We start from the raw sequence: 22,683 nt of genomic DNA on the forward strand, positions 1-22,683 counted from the left end.
TGGAAGACTCACTTAGGGGAGCACTCAGCTGGTCTCTGGATTGTGCCTAAGCGCTGAAAACATATTTGTTTATTTTTGTCATGCATGTTGCTCCTTCTATACTTCAGCTCGTACAGAACTGCAATTATCTGCTCTCAATTACGCTCTTTATTGCACTAAGGACTATACTTGTCTCAGCAAATCTGTTTTATTAACTTTATAAAGACATTCACTCACACTAAAACAATATGTGCTTATTTCTTTCGCCAGAGATGCACCAATTATTATTCTTTTGGCCAAAGCCAATTTTCAATGACTATGTTACATAGAAAATAATAAAACAAATTAATGTAACAAATACTGAGTATAAGAAGAAAACAATGTGCTGCGGGTCCCTTGAGCTACAGTGAGGTTAGAAAAAGTATTTGCCTTTGTCACAAATAAATGCTTAAAATTATAGAACAAATGTTAAAATCGGACATAAGATAATCCCAATAAATACAAAATCCATGATATTGTTTATAAAGGAAAAAAAATCTTTCCAGGACCAACTTTTTTCATTGATAGATATTATCGACCACTCAGGAACCATCATTTTATTATTTTGAGTCAAAACGTTTACACCTTTTGAAGTTCATGCCCTAGGTGTGTGGTCTGCCAACAGTGTATTTTCCAAAAAGTCATAAGAGTCATCAGTATGTTCTTTTGGAAAATGTGAGACAGGTCTTTGTGTTCTTTTTGAGCATCTGGTTTTCTCATTGTTCCATTGATGACATTCTTTCTGTCTGTCTTTTATTGCCGAGTCAAATGAAGCATGAACTGAAACATTTCCATTTTACAAAAGGCTAAGTTGGTTTGTATATCTGTTTTCTCTTAATAAATGAGATCATCAGTCGAAAACTGGTGTGGTACTAACATTTTTGATGATCTGAAACATTTAAGTTTGACAGAAAAACATAAACTCTGTAGTTGGCAGAACTGTAAAAATGAGATAAACACCAGCCTTCAGAAACCTCAGGCAATAACAGAGTGGTCTCTGAGTTAATTAGTTTCTTAGGAAAACAGACAACACAAAAACCAAAAATTCTCTTGTTCCAGGGGGACATAAAACATCATCTTACCCACTCAAGACTTCACTGGTTTTGAAAATAAATTGCCTACTTTTAGAGTATGATTTTGAAGCAAACCTGGAACTCTTTCCATCTGACTGTTCAGATATTAGATGGTTAAACTGAGAGGGTTTTTTTGGTTCATTTGGTCCTTGCTATTGACTGGATACCAGCAGCCAGCCCTGAGTTTGTTCCTAACAGTGGGGGAAGTAGATGTGAGTGCAGATTATTTGTCAGTTTGTTTTTAAAGTGAAGTTTCTGAAGTTATTGAACTTTTTTTAAATGAAAATTCTTCTCTGAGCATCTTCAGACACTAGTTTTTAAAATGTCAGCTGAGAAAGTTGCAGCCTTGTTGAGATCAAATCTCAGATATCATTGGTGAAATTAAATATAAAAGACTAGCAAGTGTCAGATTTACCTCCCATCAGACAAGAACTTCACATCAAATTCTTCATATAAACTCTAGATTCCTCAAGTTTTATCTCCAAATACTGTAAATTATTTACACAAAGTAATTTTATATTTGTCAATTTTGCTGATTTTTCATCTACGGGTATTCGTTTTGCAATACCTGCTGATATATAATTTATGACACAATCTTTTGTTTTATTTTTGCTTTTAGCTCAAATATCCGACCAGAAAAGGCTAACCACAACTCCCACCAGTTCAAGATGCACACATTTGAAAGAATCACTTCCTGTAGTTACTGTCACCTTTTGCTCAGGTAAGATGTAGAGAACATTAAGACTAAGACTAATCTGAAAATAATTGTGCATTCCTGAGGAAGAGACCTTATGATAGATTGTCTTTAGGATGTGCAGAAGCTTTAAGTTCTCTGCTGGAGAACTATCGTTTAAGTCTGTTAAATCTAACAACATTTTAAAATTCAGTCTTTTAACTTGTTGAAGTCCGAATGAAGTATATACTGTCATGTTAGCTGTCTCTGTTTCCTGTGTCATTTCATCTATCTTGACAATGGGACAGAAGCCAGAAATCTCTAAATGTCACTTGTTTTGTTTTTTTATTATTTTTAACTGTCTGCAGGGGCATCTTTAACCAGGGCTATCGGTGTCAAAAATGTGGCCTGGGGGCTCATAAAGAGTGTCTGGGTCGACTGGGAGCCTGTGGGAGAACAGGTAAGACTTAACACTAAATTAGCCAATCATTTGTTTAATTACCACTCAGACTTTAGATTTAAGCGAGTTGAGCAAGTATCTATTTTCTTGTAGCCATTTTCTGATTTATGAATGTCTGCACATTTCTGTCATTATATGACCATATAATCTGTAGAGCAGAGTTATGCTTTTTGGAGTAAAATGTTTTGAGAACTTTATTGTAATTCCATGCATTTTCTTTCTGAATTGCAGAAGGCAGAAATGCAAATGTTTTATTCTCACCATTTTCAAATTAATATATGTAAATGTAACATTAACCTTGAACCTTCCTTTCTCTCCTAATGTCATATTTCCCTTCGCATTCTGTTTAAGGAAAGTGCCAAATAAAACACATATTCTCCCTGTTTTTGCAGCTTAAGACTAACAAAAAAAAGTATTTGCTGAATTTTAATGCTGTTCCTGGAACAGCCTCATGTGTGTGTCTCCAGACTGGTGTTTTTAGGTACATTATCCTCACCCAGTTCACACACAGCTAAAGCCAGCTCAGGAGTCTGACAAGCTTCCTCTCTTTCACAACCACTGCGGTTTTTATGCATTCAGAAGCATGATAAGGGCCACCAGAGGTTGACAGTTGAGGTTGGATGTCAAGAAGCCACCATAGACTAATATTGTATTCCTCTCACAGTGTCTGTTTCCCACCTGCCTGCAGATCCTGTCAAGCTGAGGCCCAAGGTAAGACCTGATCTGTTTCTCTTCTTCGACTTAAGACATCTTAGCTAACGTAACGATTCAGGCATGAAGCAGCAGCTGGACTCTTATTTTGCCTGTGGTTGGAAAGATCATGAAGGCTTTTGTTAATAACATCAACAAAGCTACAGGTGACCTTGTTATTACAGTTTTAACTTCACTCCTTTTGTGGAAGGAAGTTGATAGGAGATGTGTTTTTTAAATAACAACTGTCTCATTTCATGTTTAAATTTAGGGCGTTTTTTTCCTATTTTTTTTTAGGAGCTTCTAGTTTTTGTTTTTCCAGATTTGGTAAATAAAGTGCTGCTAAAATAAAATACTGCTATTAAAAAATTAATTTTTCTCATAAACCAAACAGGCATTGTGAATTTTGAAAACAAAATGCAGCTATTTGTATTAAACGTATAGTGAATGGTCTGTTTATCCATCTATCTGTTCATTCACTATATTCCATTTATACTTAATGAAGAGAGTTACCTGAGAAGAGCTACTGCTTTTAACATTTTCAATTCAATTCAGTTTTATTTATATATGGCCATTTCACAACACATGTCATCTGATGCCTTAATCAGAGTGATTAAAAAACAGTTTCCCATCATTGGTGCTAAACTGGTTAAATCACTTAAACAGTGTAAACCATCAACATGATTGTGTGACTCATTTCTCATGTCAATCTGATCCTGTACAGGCACAACGAATATTTTACCTTTTGCTATTTTCTTCTCTTTCTTTCTCTGTTTCTTTCCTTCTTTCACAATTTACAGGAGAACACAGCACCGCCAGGCCCAGGTCAGCATGATTTGACCACTTGAGCAAGTTTGTTAACCTGCAGAGGTCTTCACAGACTTTTTTAAAAATTATTTCATCTCGGCCTTGTAGCAGAGAGTTAAGAAAGATTGAAATAACTGATACAGTTTCAGTCATAGAACTCGTGCACTCATGAAATATATTCAGAATGCTATTTTCTCATAAGTCAGGCCATGAATCAGCTCTATTTTGGAGCAGAATATCCAATTGACTTAGGCATTTAACAAATTTTAATGACCAGATAAAAGTATGAGCAAGGGATCGTTAACCAGAGCCAGAAAGAAAGCCTCTTTCCTTTTGCTCGCCATGGTGCCTAAACCCTTGATCGCATTGAGATGAATTGGAGTGGGTGGAATGATTATGAGAAGCACGCGGGAGAAATACTGGAAAAGAAATGCAGAATCGCTCCCCGAGCAATCCGTGGTGCCTCAGCCTCGGCTGCTGAGCCGAGCGAGCCTTTGTGATAAATCAATTTCCATAAGGGGGTTTATGAGGAAGACAGCCGTGCTTATTGTTCTTATTAAAAACATGAATGCGAGCTATTCCATTCATCTGAGGTCACAGTCAGCTAATAGTTTCCTCAGGCTGGTTTGCAGGGGAGCGGGAGCTGGAAGGGTGATCTGTCTGAGGCGGGTTAGATGTGTGAGTCAGCGGAGAGTAAGTAGCTGTGTCTTTTAAGTTGGCAGGGGTGTTTAGTCTTTGCCTCAGCCTCATGCTTGTGGCTGTGTTGGCTCTGCCGTGCAGAGGAAAGATTGGTGCGCCACCTTTCAGGATTCAAAGAGATGGATTTCCTGTGATGGTAAATTGGTGCTTTTAGGGTTGAACCTTTTAAGTGCTTTAGATCTTAAAAGACCTGGGAAAGAGTCGAGAATGAAACCAGTCAATTAAAAGCAATGGAATAATTTGTGCTGGAGAAAGAATAGAAAGAATTTACTAAGTGATCATCTCAATAGCTTTTGATATGTTATCTTTGTTCTGCTGAGTATCGATAGGCACAGTCAGTTAAATTTTGTCGACCATCAACACATTTTTTGTTTTAAACAAACAAATAGAGTTTTGTATCAAAATGTTGAAGAATTCTCATTTGAGGGATGTCCTGACTAGGATTTTAGTTTTGGTCCAGATACAGATCCAAGTCATTTAAAAATAGCCATTTTCAGATCAGTGTCAGTCTGATGTTTTATCAAAACCTACATTTAAAGTCCAGTAAAACAAGACACTGCATTTCATCAGTATAACTGCTGAAACAGGTGGTTATAAGTGATTTATAAGGGGTTCCAAATGTTCACAGATTTTGCTATTTGAGCGCGTGTTTGCTCCTAATCCCCCCTCAGATATTGGGAATCTTGACAAAGGGGAAAAAATACTGGCAGGCTGCCTCTTCTCTCCATGGCCTGATTACTTACAGATTATTAGAGACCAAGAAATCACTTTAGTAGAACATGCTGAACAACACGAAGTAGGCTGAGAAATTTAAATAAATAAACACATCACATCCTAATCTAAAAAATTTACAAATGTTTTAGGATTTTTTAATTTTCAGGACTTCTGAATTGCGAGGATTTCATATTTTGAAATATTTTGTAATTTATCTTTTTTTTTTTAATGTTTTTCAATATTTATTTTATCTTAGTAGTTCTCTTTATAATATGTACTAACTTACTCACATTATTTAACTGGAATTGTTCTGATTTTGTACAGAAAAGTAGCCTTTATTTCACATTGTAGTATTCCTCTACTTTGCTTTCACAATACTCTGAACTAAAAGCAGAGAAAGTGGAATTTGACTGTTTGTGCTCCCTGTCTGCCAGGTTTACCGAGGATGATTGTGATCAGAGACTACAGCGGCATCCCCAGCCCCCAGTGTGGGCCCCCACTAAGCATTCAGGCAGGGGATGTAATTGAGTTGATGTTTGCTGACCTGCACAGCTCCTGGTGGCAGGTGTGTGCCACAGTCTACTCATTCCTGTTTTATGTCCACATCTGTGACTTTATGAAAAAATAATATGTTCAGAGTCATTTGACCGGTAAGACACATGAAATATCTTTCCACTAACACTGGTTTAAATGCGTTTTGCATTTTAACTCCATCGTTCCACTTTGTGACAAGCAAAATTGGAAGACTATTAGCAAGATATCAGCGTACCAACAGCAATGGTTTATCTTCCTGGCAGCTTTCTTCCTGATGAATTGCTGATTCTGTTGTGGTTGTTCATCAGACTCTCTGTGCTGCCTTATGAGGTCAGCTACCATCAGAACTATCACATGAACTCCACTGGACTCCAGCCACCTTACAGATGGGATATCTGTCCTTTCTGTCACTGCTTAGATTGAATCAGAGCCATCGGATGATCTAACCAATTAGTGACTTCGGTTGATTAATTAGGTGACACAATGAAACGATAAAATTACAAACCCTTTTGCCCCCCCTCAGGATGTTTTACTGCTTATTTGCCATTTTGTGTTCCGGCAAATTGTGCAAACCTCTCACGACGTCAGCCAGAAGTTCAGGGTCTTTGACCGTATCTATTTTTGAAAAGATAGTGTTATTTGTGGTCTGTTGGCAGCCCTACCTCACTGCTTCCAGCTCTGTTTTATGGTGACATCAAAGCCTCATTCTCCTTCTGGTGCTGCTCCAATCAGAGCAACCTTTGCCAGCAGCCCGGCTGGGAGTGGGCAGTTAGCCCGATTTCTGATGCCCTATGATTCTCTCTGTTGTGTCACTGCACAAGTTGGAGGACGAGGACATGAGTGCCAGGAGACTTGTTGTAAGCTGGATGAGTAGCAACCAGAATGTCATGCCCTAGAACTGATGGCACTGCATTGTTTGCTACCATAGCAACAGTGCATGCTGTAAGAGCATAATCGGAGCAATAAGGTGGTGAAACTCATTTCTGCATATATGCCTGCTGCATAATGATACCGAGAGCTTCCTAACTAAAGGTTAGCAGTGGTAGATGTGTGTTCTTCTAGAATCGTTCCCAGACAGACTTATTACCACAGACAATAATGTTTTTATTTTTCTAAATAAATATTTACGAATTAAATTTAGTCTTGCCACAAATTTTCAATCAGATTTAGGTCTGGACTTGAGCTGGGTGTAAACCATTTGTCAAATTGTTGTTGAGAAGGAGACAAGAGGTACACAGGTGAAAATAAACAGTCCTTATTAAAATCAAGAAAATTGTAGCTGTAAAGACAAAGACACATAAACTGGAAACTGGTAACATTTTCTTAATTTCATAAATATTCTTTGAAAATCAAAGAAGATGATTGCTTAGCCTTTGGCATGTTTGTGCAAAGGGAGACTTAAGATAGAAATAATGAAACTATATAAATGCCTTCTTGTTTTAAAAGAAGGATGATTCTAAGGGGCTACTTTTAACTTCGGAGATGATAAATAATTTATCCAGCCATGAGTGAGCTCACGATAACTCGTGTCATATGACACAGTGTTGCAGTGTTTACCAGGATCACATGTTTAACAGCTGAAGGTTTGCACATGACTAATAAGTCCACAAGATCGTAATCAGCATTGGAAAGCAAATTCAAACCGTCTGCGGCTGAGAATGTTTAATGTGAAATTACACTTAGATTTACATAGAGCAATATATAAAGTTAATTTTGTTCTCCATTCATTTCATCATGAAGTTTTGTTGTGATTTTGAAACACAATTCAAGCTGGGAAACCCAGCATTCTAGTGCAGGCACTTTCCCTGCTAAGTGTTTTTTACACCAGGACCTTTCAGTAGGAGATCAGTGACATATGAAGTTAAGCATAGCCAATAGTGAAGTGCCACTTCAGAAATACCAAAGGGAAGATGGGCTTGCCATATGTCAGCTGAAGGAATTCTGTAACACGGGCTTGTTAAAAGTTTACAAAATTTGACACAGATGCACCATTTTGAACTAAAAAGGGAGAAAAGGTTGGATCCAGCACTGCTAAAATATGTCTGTTAAGTATTATATTTGAAAAACATTAAATTTTAATAGCAGGTCAGAGACAGGTCAGAGACTATTTGAGACAGCAATGACATTTCAAGATTTGCCTTTGTCCCCCATCTATTCATGAATGCTAAAACTTTTGTGGGGAAGGTAAGATAAGATCATTTTATTACTCTCCCATAGGAGAAATCTGTCTTGGGAGCAGGGGCAAAACTGCAATACAACAATAAAAGCTCATCCAAAAGGACAGTAACCATAAATAAATACATAAAAACAAAGGTATGTAAATAGTGATAATTTCCAGCTGATGGAATTGTTCAGTCCAGAATGGTAACACTGGGATTGGCAAACATGCATGTACACAGACTTGTGCCAGTGTTTCATAAAATGAATTCATATAAATTAAAGATTGTTTGCTTTTACATATTTTTATATAAAAAAATACACAGTTATTTAAAAAGCAAAAATTGATTTTGACAAAATAATCAAAATATGTTTATGTAGCCTGCAAATTCAAACTGCTTTATTATACTTTATATCTGTGGTGATGGATCCCAGCTACTAGCAGCGGCAATGAACTCAAAAAGTGTACAAAGATTAATAAAACAAAAGATTTTCTAAACAATTTCACATAAACAAGTTTAAAAGGTCTTATAGTTGCACACAATACAATTTGGGGAAAAACACTGAATCTGAACAGAACCTTGTTTGTTTACAATGAAAACTCCACAGGGTGCCTTTAATCTTTAGCGTCCCCGGTGGCGCCAGAGGATGGAATTACAGAACACTGAGAATTCATATCCCCTGTTACCCAGAAGGCAATTATCCCCCATCCCCCTGGCAGAACAATACAATCAATCACTGTAATTTCATTTGATCCTCTGGCTGCTGCCTGTTTATGCCAACAGAGTAATAAGTTTAATCTGTATCATACGCTTATCGAAAGCATAACAAATAGAGAAGGGCTCTCTTAAAAACCTTTGATGAAATGTTATTACACAGAATGAATCATAGAGATGGGTAAAGATTCGCTATCCAATTTAGTTACTGCCAGGGCTTGGATGGCTCCAAAAAGCATTTCATACCCTAATAAAGAGGAGTGAGGAGGAAAGCATAAACAGGGCAGGAAGCTGAATGAGAAGCTTAACGTCTCCCCACCATTTCTTGTCTTCTCATGTTCGCTCAATGGACTTCAAATTGACCTCGAATTTGAACTTGTAAGCCCATATTATCAGGTTAATGCTGACAGATGTTCTTATTGTTTTCGAAAACATGAGATACATGTTAGTGGATTAAAGCTGTATTAAAAGCTAAACCTAAACTTAAAGTGGATATTTAAGTTTAGGTTTAGCATACTCCTGTTAAAATGCTAGGTTTGTTTGATAGATAACCCCCCCCCTCCAAAAAAACGACAAGGAGAATTCATCTTAGAACTTTTGTTTCACATTTTATAGTGACCTGTAACCTTTAACCTGTAAAACAAACTGAAATCTTTAAAGATTTAGCAAAAATAGGTTGTGGCATAAGTTTGCTCACACTGTTGAATCAGCACAGGTTATAATTTAGCTTAAAATCTGTCTAATTTTATGGGCTCCATTTCGGATCACCATACAGGGTTTTGACCAGATTCGCAGGTCTGGACTCTGACCAGGTGACTACAAAACTGTAATCTTCTGTTAAAGCCATTATTTTGACGATATTGATGTGTTCTTTGCATTGTTGTGATGAAAGATGAAGTTCCTTTTAAATTTGAACTTTCTAGCACAAACAGGTCTGAAGATTTATTTCCCCCCCAAGTTGCCCACAACTGTTTGAAATTATGACCCAAAATTTCAGCCTTGGTTTGTTCATACAATGAAATGTATTTCTTTTTACACCATAAGTCAAGACTTACAATGATCACAAGAGGAGTTTGAATGTGGTGGTTAATTCTGAACACAGCAACATCCTCAATTATGTGAGGTTGTGTAAATATTTCATCTTGTTTTTCTGTTGAGTTGCACATTTTTAAAGGTGGAAAAGACGCTTTAACAGGTCTTTTTTTTTATATGTGGTGAAATACAGAGGTTATTCTTAGCAGTAGGTTTTATTTGATGCAGACAACAGTTTCTGTTGTTTGTTTTAAAGAATTATAGATGAGCACATATAACTTGCGATTGCCTTGGGCAGGTTTCCTGAAAAGCAGCCGCGTGTCTTTGGCGTGAGCCTGCACTCACACTATTTAGATATTAAAAGACTAGAATACGATCTATTATTTAGTGTTAAAACGAGGCTCTTGTTTTGATGCAGTACAAATCTAACTGCCAGCAGACTTTGAACCATAATTAACTCAGGCTGCAAATTAGATGCACTGCTTGTTGTGTGCTAATTGCTGAGGATTTACTGAACCGAGGGTGGGGGGAGGAGAGTTGAAAAGGGGAGGAAAAAACGAGGGAGAAAGTTCATCTTAACCCAGACAAATATAATGCGATTAACAAACTGCTGCCATTGCAGGGCAAAATTCTGGCGACAAGCAAGACTGGCTTCTTTCCAAGTGATGCTGTGAGGCCTTGCCCATGTGTAAGTGTTTGTATTTATTCAAATCAATAACAAAATCTAGTGTGATTACAACGCATTCAGTAGATAATGGCTACTATTGATGTCTGAGCAATGAGATGTAGGACTTAGAATTGCCTTTTTTCACTGAAGAAGACTTATTTTAGCCATCAGATGTGGCTTGAATATCACATTACCTCTAATGACCTCCACCCTTTGTATCGATCGTATTAAAACACAAAATAACCACAATTCCTCTCTCCGCCAGGTTCCAAAACCTGTCGATTATTCTTCCCAGCTTTGGTAAGAAAAAAGAGATTGTGTATGATAACCATAATTCATTTCTGCACTATGTTATTGATTGCTATTCACTGTTTTCATTGTTATGTCATGAATGGGCCGCGGTGTAAGTGCAGTAGTTGTTCATTGATTGTTCAGGTTTGCAGGGCTAATGGAGAGATACCAGGCTGAGGAGGAGCTCATCGACAGAGGGAACAGCACTTATCTGGTTCGACACCGGAGCAAAGACTGCAACGAATATGCCATCAGCATAAAGTGAGTCATATGACGGCATTCTAAGTCTTCCGTACTGCATTTAAAATGAATAACAGAACAGCAGAAGAGAATCATCCTGTGAAGTTCATCTCAATAAAACCTAATTATTGGATTGAATTAAATTAGATTGGAAACTTTATTAATCACTAGAATAACATGATTTTATAACACGAAGCAGCACATACAGCTATCAACCTGATGTACAGTATTTAAAACAACATACAGTAGAAGTAATAAGAATGTATTTGGACTAATAAAATTCAATATCTAAGCCTCACATCTAAATGCATTGATCAATAGAACAAACAGAGGTAGCTGTATGGAAAGCAGTGCAAATGAAAACGGCATAGTGGTCTCTATCTCAGGCCCACTTAACAACAAACTCATGAGTTGATGCACAGAAGAAAAAACTTCTTAGTGATTAGTAAGAACCCAGTAGCATCATGAATGCCTTCACATAATGAAATAGATGAAGGCCTGATCCAACTGATCCAAACAATGATTGAGATTCTGGAGACCGTGGCGCATTCTTCACATCTTGTGCAGAGACATCATTGAAAAAAGCTGTATGTTTATCTGGGTTGTTGGTGTTACTAGTTAAACTGAGGGTGAAACTGAGATAGTACATGACACAATACACATTTCTGTGCTAATTGCCATTTACACAGAAATGCAAATGGTAATTTGCAAATGGTAATTTTAAAATCCCCAAAATTTCATCTGTTTCCCTGTGACATTTACCAGTGTTTGTCTGGATCTCATTAAAAATGGATTCCACTGCTAAAAAACAATCATCATGAAACATGAAGCTGTTTCAGAATTGACTCAATAAAAATTCTTAAAACCAAACGTCTTAGCCAAACGTCCTCACATAACATTTTTCTGAATAAAACTAATAAAATTGCCACCTCAATAAAAGTAAACCACATTTTTCTCTTTCTAAAGTGTCTTTCATTGAATAAATATGAACATTAATGCTTACAGGTTACTGATTCATTTGAATGTAAGATGCGCCCCAAAACCAAAAATTACCAGGGGGTCTTATTATCCTGCCATTCTAGGTCAGTCTACCCTTTTGGATTTAGAAGCAGCAACAGTGGATAAATGAAAAACGCTGACAAAGCCCAATTTGTTATAGTCTCATATGAAAGCTTTTACAGAGCAGCAGGTCTTACGACTGTTCTACCCACAAAATAAGGTCCAAGAACGAAGATTCAGTGAACCACTACAGGATCCCTACTGTTGCCCATTGTTCATTGATGTGTAGGAAGGTGGTGAGATCTTGTAGATCCCATTATATAGTCATTAAATTGCTGTGAACCTTTACGCCGACTGTAATAGAAAGGTGGTAGATCACACAGTATGTTGCTGCTTGCTTTTTGGGCTGTACAGCTGTAGACCAGTAAGGACACCCAAGCTGAGCTTTTTTTCCTTGCTCAAAGTGTCTTTGATGGACAGACGAGTGTCAGAACTGGATGAAGCAATGGAACATCAGTGATCTGACCTGATGAATCGCCTTCTTCTTTTACATTGTGTGGAAAGCAGGAGAAAAGATGTCAAAGGAATGGATAGCAGGAAAATGGCAAACTGACAGAGGCACTGTGTTAGGCTGAGTGATGATCATCTAGAAATATCTCACATCCTGGAGGATGTAGAGGTAGGAGGTAGAAAGTAGGAGGTAGGAGGTAGGACGACATCTACATAGATGTAGATGTCGTCAAAATATCCTGTATATTTTGTATATTTGGACAAGTCCTACATTGTTCTTATATTGCTGCACTCTCTCAACTTTATTTTTTTCTGATAGTATCATTATACTGTGGCAATACTTCCCATCAACAGAGACAGAGAGACTGACTTGAGTTAATGGGAAGATGGATGGAGCTTAAAATCATAACTGATCAAAAGAAAATTATAAAATATAAAAATGCTTCTATTTTTCTGGTCACTATGTTGTGACAGTATAACATGAGACAGTTAATCAATGAAAAAAATCTAACTCCTTTGCTTCCTCCCTGTGGTCCCACTACCATCTGCAGAAATACATCTGTCAGAAACAAGCAATCAATCAGGCTCATATAAGCGCTGCTCACACTTTTCCCCCATGCAGTGAATGAGCATGTTAGTTAGCATGCCCTCTGGTGGTGGCAGATAAACAGTTTACCTCTAATGGTAAGTTGTTTTCCACCATTTCAACAGCTGCAGCAAACTTGTAATCCAGAGCAGCATGTACACGAGTGTGATTGACAATACTAAGACCCTCCTCCTGACTCTGATTGTTTCTGATTTGTAGTGGTATATTTCTGCAAATGGCAGTAGCACTGCTGGGTGAAGACAAAGGAGCACGATTTTTTTTCACTGATTATCTGTCTCTTGTTTTACTGTCATGGACAAATATGTAAAATACATATTTTTATGAAATTTACCTCCTGCAGCTTTGAATCACACTCTTCAAAAAATCTGATTGAGCAAAAACTGCCCTGGAAAAAAAATGGGTGGCATTTTCTTTGATCTGTAAAGATTCTGCAGAAATATTTTTAGCTGCAGTTGGAGTGATGCATGCATGGCATATGTATTACATTGTAATGTTGAAGAGTTTAAAAATAAGTTGCCTTCCAGTTCCCACTTATTGCCTTGGTCTATCACATAAAATAGACCAAGGCAAAGATGTACATTTGTAACGTGGCTATTTTTTTACAGTTTTCATGTAAGCATACAAGACTCTGATTTTGTGTAAACATTATCGTAGTTGGCTTAGTTCATGCATATCGGGCAAATGTGGCTTAGAGAAAAAGTGGAAATGGATTGTCATTTTATTATCCAGCTATGCGTCTCAGACATAAGGAACACTCGATAGCTTTTGATGGCACCACTTGATGCACTTTTGTTACAACTCTTAGAAATGCATTTCAAAAGAGGGTTAACAATACCTTTGAATTGTAGATACCACATACAATCTCACAAAGCCCCAATAAAAGGCTGCCTTATCTAGAAGCAAAGTGGCTTCTTGTCTCTCTTTTGAAAAGCAACTTTGTCTGTTTAACTGGTGAACATCTTTCAAGCCACATCAAAGCGTGTACGGTCTTTTAAAAGAAATAAAGGCCCACCGAGTCCTCCTGACCTGGCATGACAATTGTGGGAGATTATAACGATGGAGAGAGCACTTTGAAATAGTGTTTGGATGTTAAGACTATTTAGCCAGTGACACACCATTCCAGCCCATTTATTTTTGGTCGGCTCATGCAGTTACTCATTCCTTGCTTTGATCTAGTGGGCCAGTTTCTGAACAGTCCAATCCTAATTGCCCGTCTCAGTGCTTAAGATCATTATCAGGATGGCTGTTTGAGATAATGGAGCTTTACGCAGCGAGCTCTTACCGATCAACTAGAGCTGTTTAATGTCAAACTACACCACAAGTGGCTGGCCTATGAGCATATCTCTGTGTTAAATGCAATATCTCTGTAGTTTCCAGTCCTGCGATTATAAGAGAGACTCTTTTCAGAAAACATACCTTATATGTCTCTGCATTATATTACAACACATACTGTATAAATAATATATTACCCCTCATATATCTATAATGTATCAAGGAAAACATCAGACACAATGAAACTCTTTTTAATGTTTTGCCCTAGATCTTACATGCCAGTCTGTTTCTCTTTGTTTCCCACTTTTGGGCTTAGGCTGTCACCCTTTCCTTAACTGAACACATTTGACTGTGTGTGCCAGTATATTTAGAGTCTTGTACGTATGTTTTTCAGATAGCGTTTGTTATGATTTACAATATCTGTACTATGATTTTTTTTTTTTACATAACTCTGTAAATAATAAGTCCTTTAACATATTTAACTGTGAACATTATTTACAATGTTCGTTCTAAGTAAAACATCAAACTAATAGAGGATATAATTGGAACATTATTGTAGTTTTAATCCTGAACTCTTTTTAAGTTTTAATGTATAAGAAGTTTTGCCAAAAATACCATAGGTAAAATTATGTTTCTGCAAGACTTTTCACAGACATACAGTACAGACCAAAAGTTTGGACACACCTTTTAATCCAATGAGTTTCCTTTATATTCATGACTATTGACATTGTAGATTCACACTGAAGGCATCAAAACTATGAATAACACATGTGGAAATATGCACTAAACAAAAAAGTGTAAAACAACTGAAAATACCCCTTATATTCTAGTTTCTTCAAAGTAGCAACCTTTTGCTGTGATTACTGCTTTGCACACACTCTGCATTTTCTTGATGAGCTTCAAGAGGTCGTCACCTGAAATGGTTTTCACTTTATAGGTGTGCCCTGTCAGGTTAATAAGTGGGATTTCTTGCCTTATAAATAGTCATGAAAATAAAGAAAACCCATTGAATTAGAAGGTGTGTCCAAACTTTTGGTCTGTACTGTACATCACAAAGGCAAAGTAATAAAACAAGACATACATAAAGGCCTGTCTAAATAAAAACATCTTCGGTTGTGCAGTCTGTGAATCGTAGGGACATTGGGACGATGTTTCAAACTTCACAGCCACATAGGAAGCAAAGAAACACACACCTGGAAATTCAGCACCAAATGAGATAAAAGAATGTTATCATTCACTATATAGGAAGCAATTAGCTGTTGCAACTCCATTGTGTTGGTTCTTGCATTGTTCACATAAAAAAAAATATGATTATGATCACAATTATTTGAGATCAACCATTTAATTTAGCTTGAATGGTTTAATTAAACCATTCAACCCAACATTAAACTGCTTGCTGTTTGAACTGCTTCCCAGCATTATTCTGTAAATCTTATGGAACTACTTTTACTTATTAGAGACAAGAAAGGGAAAAAGAGAGAGTTTGATTATCATGAACTTCCCCCGGCTGTAAAGCACATGATTATACTGCGCAACACTCCATTTCAGCTCCTGGCTGTTGGATTGTTTACAAGGCTGTGACTAAGTAATTGCATTAATTAGATTTTTTGTTGTTGTGACAAATGTGTTATAATAACAACATATTCTATACTGTGGTGATGAATGCCAAATAAATAAACATTATTAATTGAATTGTAAGATATTGCTTTGTAATCCAGCAAGGTAAAAATGTATTCACTTCTTAGAATATGGTCTTCGGGTAATTGGTTTATTATATAGAATTTTGTTAATACCTCCTAAATGGTATAAAGTCTTATGAATAAAGTACCAGTTTCTAAATATTACATTAAAAATATAGCTTAAAATACATAATTACTAGGTAAAATTGATGAGGCCTACAACACTTTACATATTTATTTAAAGAAAAAAAAACTTTTTTCTATTCAGTTTGTTACACAAACATACTTTCTTGCATGACAACCAACTAATCTCTCAGACCGCCACTCTTTATGGTTCACCTTAGAGACCAAACGGAGGTAAAAGCATGTATAGTTGATTATCAGTCTATGTCCTTTTCACCCTCCACAGGTTCAACGATAAAGTGAAGCACATTAAGATTCTGACCAAGGATGGATGCTTTTACATCGCTGAGAGTCGCCTGTTCAAGACTGTGCTGGTAACGGTTTTGACTTTGTATGGATTTTTTTTAATTTGGTCCCACAGAACTCCGTAGCATTAATGGACAGGGTTGTTATAACAATACTTTTGCTATTCAGCAAAAGTATTGTTGCTGAACAACAATAACAATTGGCTTTTTGTCCCTTTAATAGACAAAAAGCCAATGAATACAAAAATATCTTTTTCTATTCTTGCTGGAAAATGAGCAGCTAAAATATGTAATTAGCAAATACTTGCAGCATCTGCCAGTAATAAGATTTTACATAAAAAAATATAAATATATCATCATGAGTCAACATCAAGATATTTCAAAATCAAAGGTGCAAAGGTATATAGTTCATACTACCTAAACTTTGGTGCAAATATAACCCAGACTTGCCTCCTTATTTCATTGAGGTATTTTCTTGTGCTCATCTCACACAGGACTTGGTGGAGTACTATAAACAACACTCACTGAAAGAGGGATTCAGCAGCCTTGACACCACTCTGCAGGTTCCTTACCGAGAACTGTCCAATGGAATCATGCCTAAGGCCATTACCAAGGTTGGCAACGGTGAGTCTGCTTCACAAACATCCAGGTTTCTTCCCTGACACTTTCTGCTTGATAGGTGGAAACACTACATGCTCAGATCATATCTTGAGCCGGTTATATCTGAAAGACATTCTAAGCAAAGCTTTTGTTTTGACCTGTGTCCAAGACCAGCATTTGTGGCTTTTGCTATGAAAAAAAAAGAGATCAGATAAAAAGGAAAAAGGTGATTTTTGTTCTTTTTTTTTCTTGGAAGGCTGCTTACCTGCCATCTGTGTATAACAGACACAGCCTGTGCTGTATCCTTTCTATGTTATCACATAGAATAGATAGCAGAAATTGTTTTATGAAACAGTTTGCTCGAATCTCAAACCACAATCTTAACTTTTTTCTACAATCAAACCATTTCGTTCTTGGGAAGATGAGATCATATCTGTCACAATGTGTAAAACACTGTAACTTATAAAGTAATGATTCTGTCATGAATAGCACTCTGGCTGAACCCTTTCGCCTGTGTCCCCTACGCGTCCCACTCTACTTAGACTCCCCATTTTTCAGACTAAGCCAAGTCTACTCACCTTTTGATCAGTTAAGTTTTAAAATCTGATATGCCAACTAATTTGTCCAGCTCTGGCCATGTTTTTGAGCAAGATAAGATGAAATTGGATCCAGAGTATTTAAATCTTAAAATGATGACTTCCCTTTAATAGATTTCAAATGTATTCTCTTGAGTAGCCTTTCTTATTTTCTTGCTTGTTTTCCTATAATATTTACTCTATAACTGTGGGACAATGTACAGTCATGTTCAGAATTTTAGCAGTGTAGACTAAAAAGGGAGTCAAATTCATAAAATTCCTTTAATTTAGCTGTAGCTCAATGGGAAGATTAATTATCTCACCATTAAAAAGTTGTTGATTTTATTTCACCTGTCATGTCAAGGCAAGGCATAAGCAAGGCATTTAACCCCAACTTGCTTACTGAACCGCATTTTTCTTAGTGAATGTTGTGAGTCTGGTTGAGTGAATGTTATTCTAAGTTTAAGCACTTTGAGTGTTCAATATGAGTAGAAAAATGCTATACCAGATCAGGCCATTTATAAAACATTCAGCAGATGAAATACACTGGGAACACTGCACATTATTTTCCAAATCAAAGAATGAAGAAAAAAATTATCGAATTTGTTCTTACTTTGGAAAAAGTGAAGAAAAGTGAGTTCTGGAATGTTCAAAAAAATTGTAGTGTCTGCATTTTTCATTCAAACTCAAACATTCACCGTATAAATGAAAACAAAAAGCTTCATAAGAATTATTTTTACTCCATACATTTGTTGCTTGGAGTTGACCAATTTCTGAAAACTATGAACAAATATAGCTTTCTGCATCCATAACTTTAAATTTCTTGGTTTTGTCTAAGAAACAGCATGTTTGGTTTTCTTTTGTATTCAGATTTGGGGATTATACTCCATAACGTTTTTTTGGTGTGAACCAATCATTCTACACACATACTGGTGTGGTTGGGTTCATTGCCCTGTAACAAAAAAGAATTTCAAGGGTGTTTCTTCTTCAACATAAGGCAACATGACCTCTTCAAGTTTTTGATGCATTCAAACTGAGCCATCATCTTTGGTATGTGATAAATGTCCCTGAAACCCTAGTGTGAAAAACATCCTCTGTCATAAGTGGTGGGTTTGAGAGGACACAAATACAGACAAGGAGAGGAGCAAAAAATGAAAGTTTTAATAACTGAAACAGAACTTAAAGAAATCCAAGGGACAAAGTCTAAAGAAAGTCCAAAAGGAAACATGAAACAAACATATTTGAGAGCTGAGAAGAGAAACCTGGAACACAGAGGGTTGACAATCGAGCAACCAGAGTGAGAGCAGCTAAAAGAGAAAAACAGATAACAGAGGGGATAGAAATGCTATGAATGGCAGAACATAAAATAAACACAGAGACCTGAAACTAGAAAACAATACGAAAACAGAACACAGCTTCACAAGAAAGGCCTCAAAGCCAATAGGAGAAAGGAAAACTCAAACAGCAGGGAAAGTAAGGAGAACAGAAAACAGAAAGATCCAGAATACATCAGGAAACTACAAACCAGAAACTCAGGACTACATCTCTAGAAGCATGAAATTTAAGTATATAAAATAATGAATAGAAAGTTTGACATATCATTATGCCTCAGCCACCATGCTTCATAAAGTACTCTGGATTAAATTCAGTGTTTCATTCCATCTGACAGACAGTGTGTCTATAAAATGTTGCACTGTTTCTCTTTAGCCCAGTTAATGGATTTGTAACCCATTCAGAATGTCCTTTTAAAAAATGGGACCATAGGAGGGTTTCTTGCCAATATTATTTTTTTATATATGTATCTATTTGCTACCATACTCACTGGCAAGGCTTGAGTTGGAACTGTACCAATGCCCATGACCATGTATGTTTATCTCTGTTAGCTCCTATAACTCCTTACTCTAGCTAGTCCTCCCTACTAAGTGTCTCTTTGAGTAGATTTTATTTTAGAAACCATTTAAGTGAAAACACTCATTAAAGGTTCTAAACCATTCCTAAGAATAAAATTGGTTTTGATAAATACTTTTTCAAGTTTCTGGAAATTCTCAAAATTTCTCTTTCAAGTTGGGCCTCAGGATTATTTATTTGTGAAGTTCATCTGTGACCTATGAATTACTGAGGCAGAAGAGTTTTTAAAACGGCAACTTATTGATACGTTCTAAAAAGAAAATACCAAAAAGGAAAAAACAGAACATAATGTCTGAGCTTCAATGAGCTAGTACCTCTACAATCATGACTCGGATACTCTATCTGCTGGATAGGCTAATAAATAGAAGTAAAATATCGGTTTATCATTTTCTGTGCTACTTTATGTTTCCTTTCCCAATTTTTCCAAACAATGTTTGAAACAACCCAATTTCACTCAGTTTCAGAGAATAATGCACGATAACCAACATGTTACAGTGCTGCCTCACCTGTTTGCTGTATGAAAGCGAACAAATGACCTCACTGAATGCCAGTTGGATCTACTCATTACCTGTTACTCTACTACACCTGAGCAGCGGTCGGACTCTCACTTCATCAAAAACTAATCCAACACTTATACATTATAATTTCTACCAAAAAGTGATCGATCTGGTTCGTCTTGGACTGCTATTATTTCAATATCCCTTTGTTTCTGCTGCCAATTTCTTTGTTAATAAAAGGGAATAGCTATAAAGATGCATAGAAGAGTAAGGTGATATGGAAAATAAGGGACTGAGCTAAAAACAATAGAGAGATTTGGAAGCTTACTGATGTATAAATAAAAAGGAGCCTGAGCAGCTCACCAGTCTTGGCAGGGAGGTCCCAGTTAGGGCTAAGCGCCTTAGGCAACCACCAAGAGCCTGCTACTCCAAAACGTCACACTCCGAACACTGCTTAGCTGCGAGATGGCTTCACAATCTTACTGACAGGACATGACATTTCACTTGGGCTGGCTCCAGCAACGGGAAAAAAAAACAGTGTGACAGCCGCCTGTTGACATACACCTGGGGGAATACCCCGGGTCCAACGGAGGGACCACAACGCCTTCCACAAAACTGGGAAAAGTTTGCAAATGTGATCTAATCTAGATGAGCGGGAGGCAGCTGGAGGTAAACTGTCTTAACTTAAAAAGAGATGCATGTGTAAACAACCAGGAGCCAGGGCGAGCAGATGAACGCTAGAACAAAGTCAGAGTTGGGCCTTTGTGTCTGTTTGGATGTAAAATTCTGCTGCATCCTTGTCCCTTTGCTTCTTTTGGCAGAGTCGGTCTCAGAGCGCATGGAGCTTCAAAGCATCTCTGTAAGAGGTGCTTTTGTTTTCTGCTGCCACTCACAGCACTACCTTCTCTCATGATACCTTGACAGAGCCACGGCTGCCTCTGTGCTTTGCGGGGTAGATTATTATTGCCTTAAGTCGTACACCCCCGTCGACGCAGTAGTGTGGGCACTGTATTCTCTGTCAGGTAAACAGCCTCTGTGGAGAGATAGATGTCATGCAAAAGCAAAAATGATAATAAAAAAGGTTTGAATCTCAAAACAAGGTGCTGAATAGCAATGAATAGAGAAAATGTGTGACTGAGCAAACATTCACAAAGATTCAGAACTACAGAAACGCTATAAGTTATTAAGAAAAGTTGTTGGGAAATCTCCTTCAAAAAGTTTTAATTGTGACTGACTTTGTGCTTGTCATTGTCTGTTTGTGTTACTGCTGGGATCAGAAAATGATCTGCTGTGTAATGATAATTAAATATCTGCCTGGAGAAGAGACGTCTTATCCATAGGGTTTTCTGGTTGTATTTCTTTGATGAAAATCTTAAAGCCAGTACACCTGCAAAAAATCAATTCTTTAAATACATTGAAATGATACTGTTACCAGGTTTGAGACTTGATTTAATTTAATAATCAAATTGTCATAATTTGCATGCAGGCCAAAATTTTTTGTTTTAGGTTTTGTCTGACTTAAGTACCTTCTTTAACACGTTTGCTATGTTGATTTGAATTTTCTCTACATTAACTTTCTTCTTTCCAATCTTAGTTGGCCCACATTCTTTCACCTGAGCTGTGAACCTCTGCAACCCCCCCAGAGTCACCATGGGCCTACTGGTTGCTTTTCTGATTAGAGCTATGTGGATTGGTTTTAAGCTAATGGCTTGAACAGAGCTCTGTGAGACGCTCAAAACTTGAAATATTGTTCCAGAACCTAAAGATGATTTAAACTTCTCCACAACTTTCTTCCTGACCTTTCTGTTCTGCTTTTTGGTGATGTTGGTTCATTAATCTTCTTTAACAAACCAATGAGGGCTTCACAAAGCATCTGGATTTATACTGGGATTTTACTTCACACAGGTATATTTACTAGGTAGTTTTCTTTTTTTTTTACTATTTACTATAGTATAATTTCTGAAATGACCTGTCTGAGTTTTAAGACATGTCCTAGTCAAACCACCAATCTTGACCACATTCATTTGGTTCTGCTCATCTGGATTGAAGCTGAAAGGATTGCTGGTGCCAACAGATTATCAAGATCTCCCAATCCCCAATAATTTAATACATTGTAACGGTTATCCATGAATCTAATCTCGTAAAGTGACAGTTTTGTCTGATGGCTTCACTGTTTTGCCCATTTCTCTCACAGAATACTTCAGCAGTATTTTCTTTTTCCTTGTATTTTTGACTTTGACAACTTTTCTGCTTTCTCCTCTCCTCTCCACCATCTCACACACACTCTTTCTGTCAAACTTCTGTTTACTTTGCTTATGTTTTCTCTCTCTGCTCCCACTACGGACTGAACCTCCCGCTCCCCTTACCCACCTCCCACTTCCCCCACTTCCTCCTCCATCTTTTGCTATGTTTCTCTGTAGTTTCTTCTGGCGGCTGCGGCTTTGTTCCTCCCTCCTTCTCGCCTTTCTGGTCAGGTACAGGTGCAGCTTTTTTGCTCTTCTTTGTCTCTTTTGAGCTGCATCCCCATATTTCAGAGTTCATGAAGCACAACTGTCTTCATTTATGACATTTTAAGTAAGATATAAATACATCTGAATGAAGTAGAACGGTTTATTTCTGCCAAAAAGCATCTTTATTTCAGTAATTCAGATAATAATAATAATAATAAGATTAATCACACACAGTGTGATAAATTTGAAACTTAATCAGAAATGTTTAAATTGACACTAAAGAGGGTAAGCCACTAACAGTTTACAGCATGCTGTGTGCAAACATATCAATGGAAAGTTTAGTGATACGAAGAACTGTGGGAGAAAGAGATGCACAAGAAATAACTT

General features: G+C 37.0%; 1 protein-coding gene across 2 annotated transcripts in view; it reads left to right on the plus strand.

Annotated features, from left to right (window-relative positions):
* The window catches only part of LOC102229675 (guanine nucleotide exchange factor VAV3-like), a 56,554-nt gene that overhangs the window by 28,971 nt on the left and 4,900 nt on the right, over positions 1 to 22,683 (plus strand). The window contains exons 16-25 of one of the 2 annotated variants that reach the window (XM_023336199.1): positions 1,711 to 1,812; positions 2,133 to 2,224; positions 2,889 to 2,935; positions 3,715 to 3,739; positions 5,569 to 5,699; positions 10,196 to 10,261; positions 10,506 to 10,540; positions 10,676 to 10,792; positions 16,248 to 16,335; positions 16,761 to 16,890. In XM_023336199.1, coding sequence (XP_023191967.1) covers positions 1,711 to 1,812; positions 2,133 to 2,224; positions 2,889 to 2,935; positions 3,715 to 3,739; positions 5,569 to 5,699; positions 10,196 to 10,261; positions 10,506 to 10,540; positions 10,676 to 10,792; positions 16,248 to 16,335; positions 16,761 to 16,890 — 833 coding nt within the window. Of the gene's footprint in view, positions 1 to 1,710; positions 1,813 to 2,132; positions 2,225 to 2,888; positions 2,936 to 3,714; positions 3,740 to 5,568; positions 5,700 to 10,195; positions 10,262 to 10,505; positions 10,541 to 10,675; positions 10,793 to 16,247; positions 16,336 to 16,760; positions 16,891 to 22,683 lie in introns of those variants that run through there. The other variant, XM_023336200.1, reaches the window with a different exon arrangement.

Source organism: Xiphophorus maculatus, chromosome 6 (assembly GCF_002775205.1).
Source record: "Xiphophorus maculatus strain JP 163 A chromosome 6, X_maculatus-5.0-male, whole genome shotgun sequence".
Taxonomy (NCBI): Eukaryota; Metazoa; Chordata; class Actinopteri; order Cyprinodontiformes; family Poeciliidae; genus Xiphophorus; species Xiphophorus maculatus.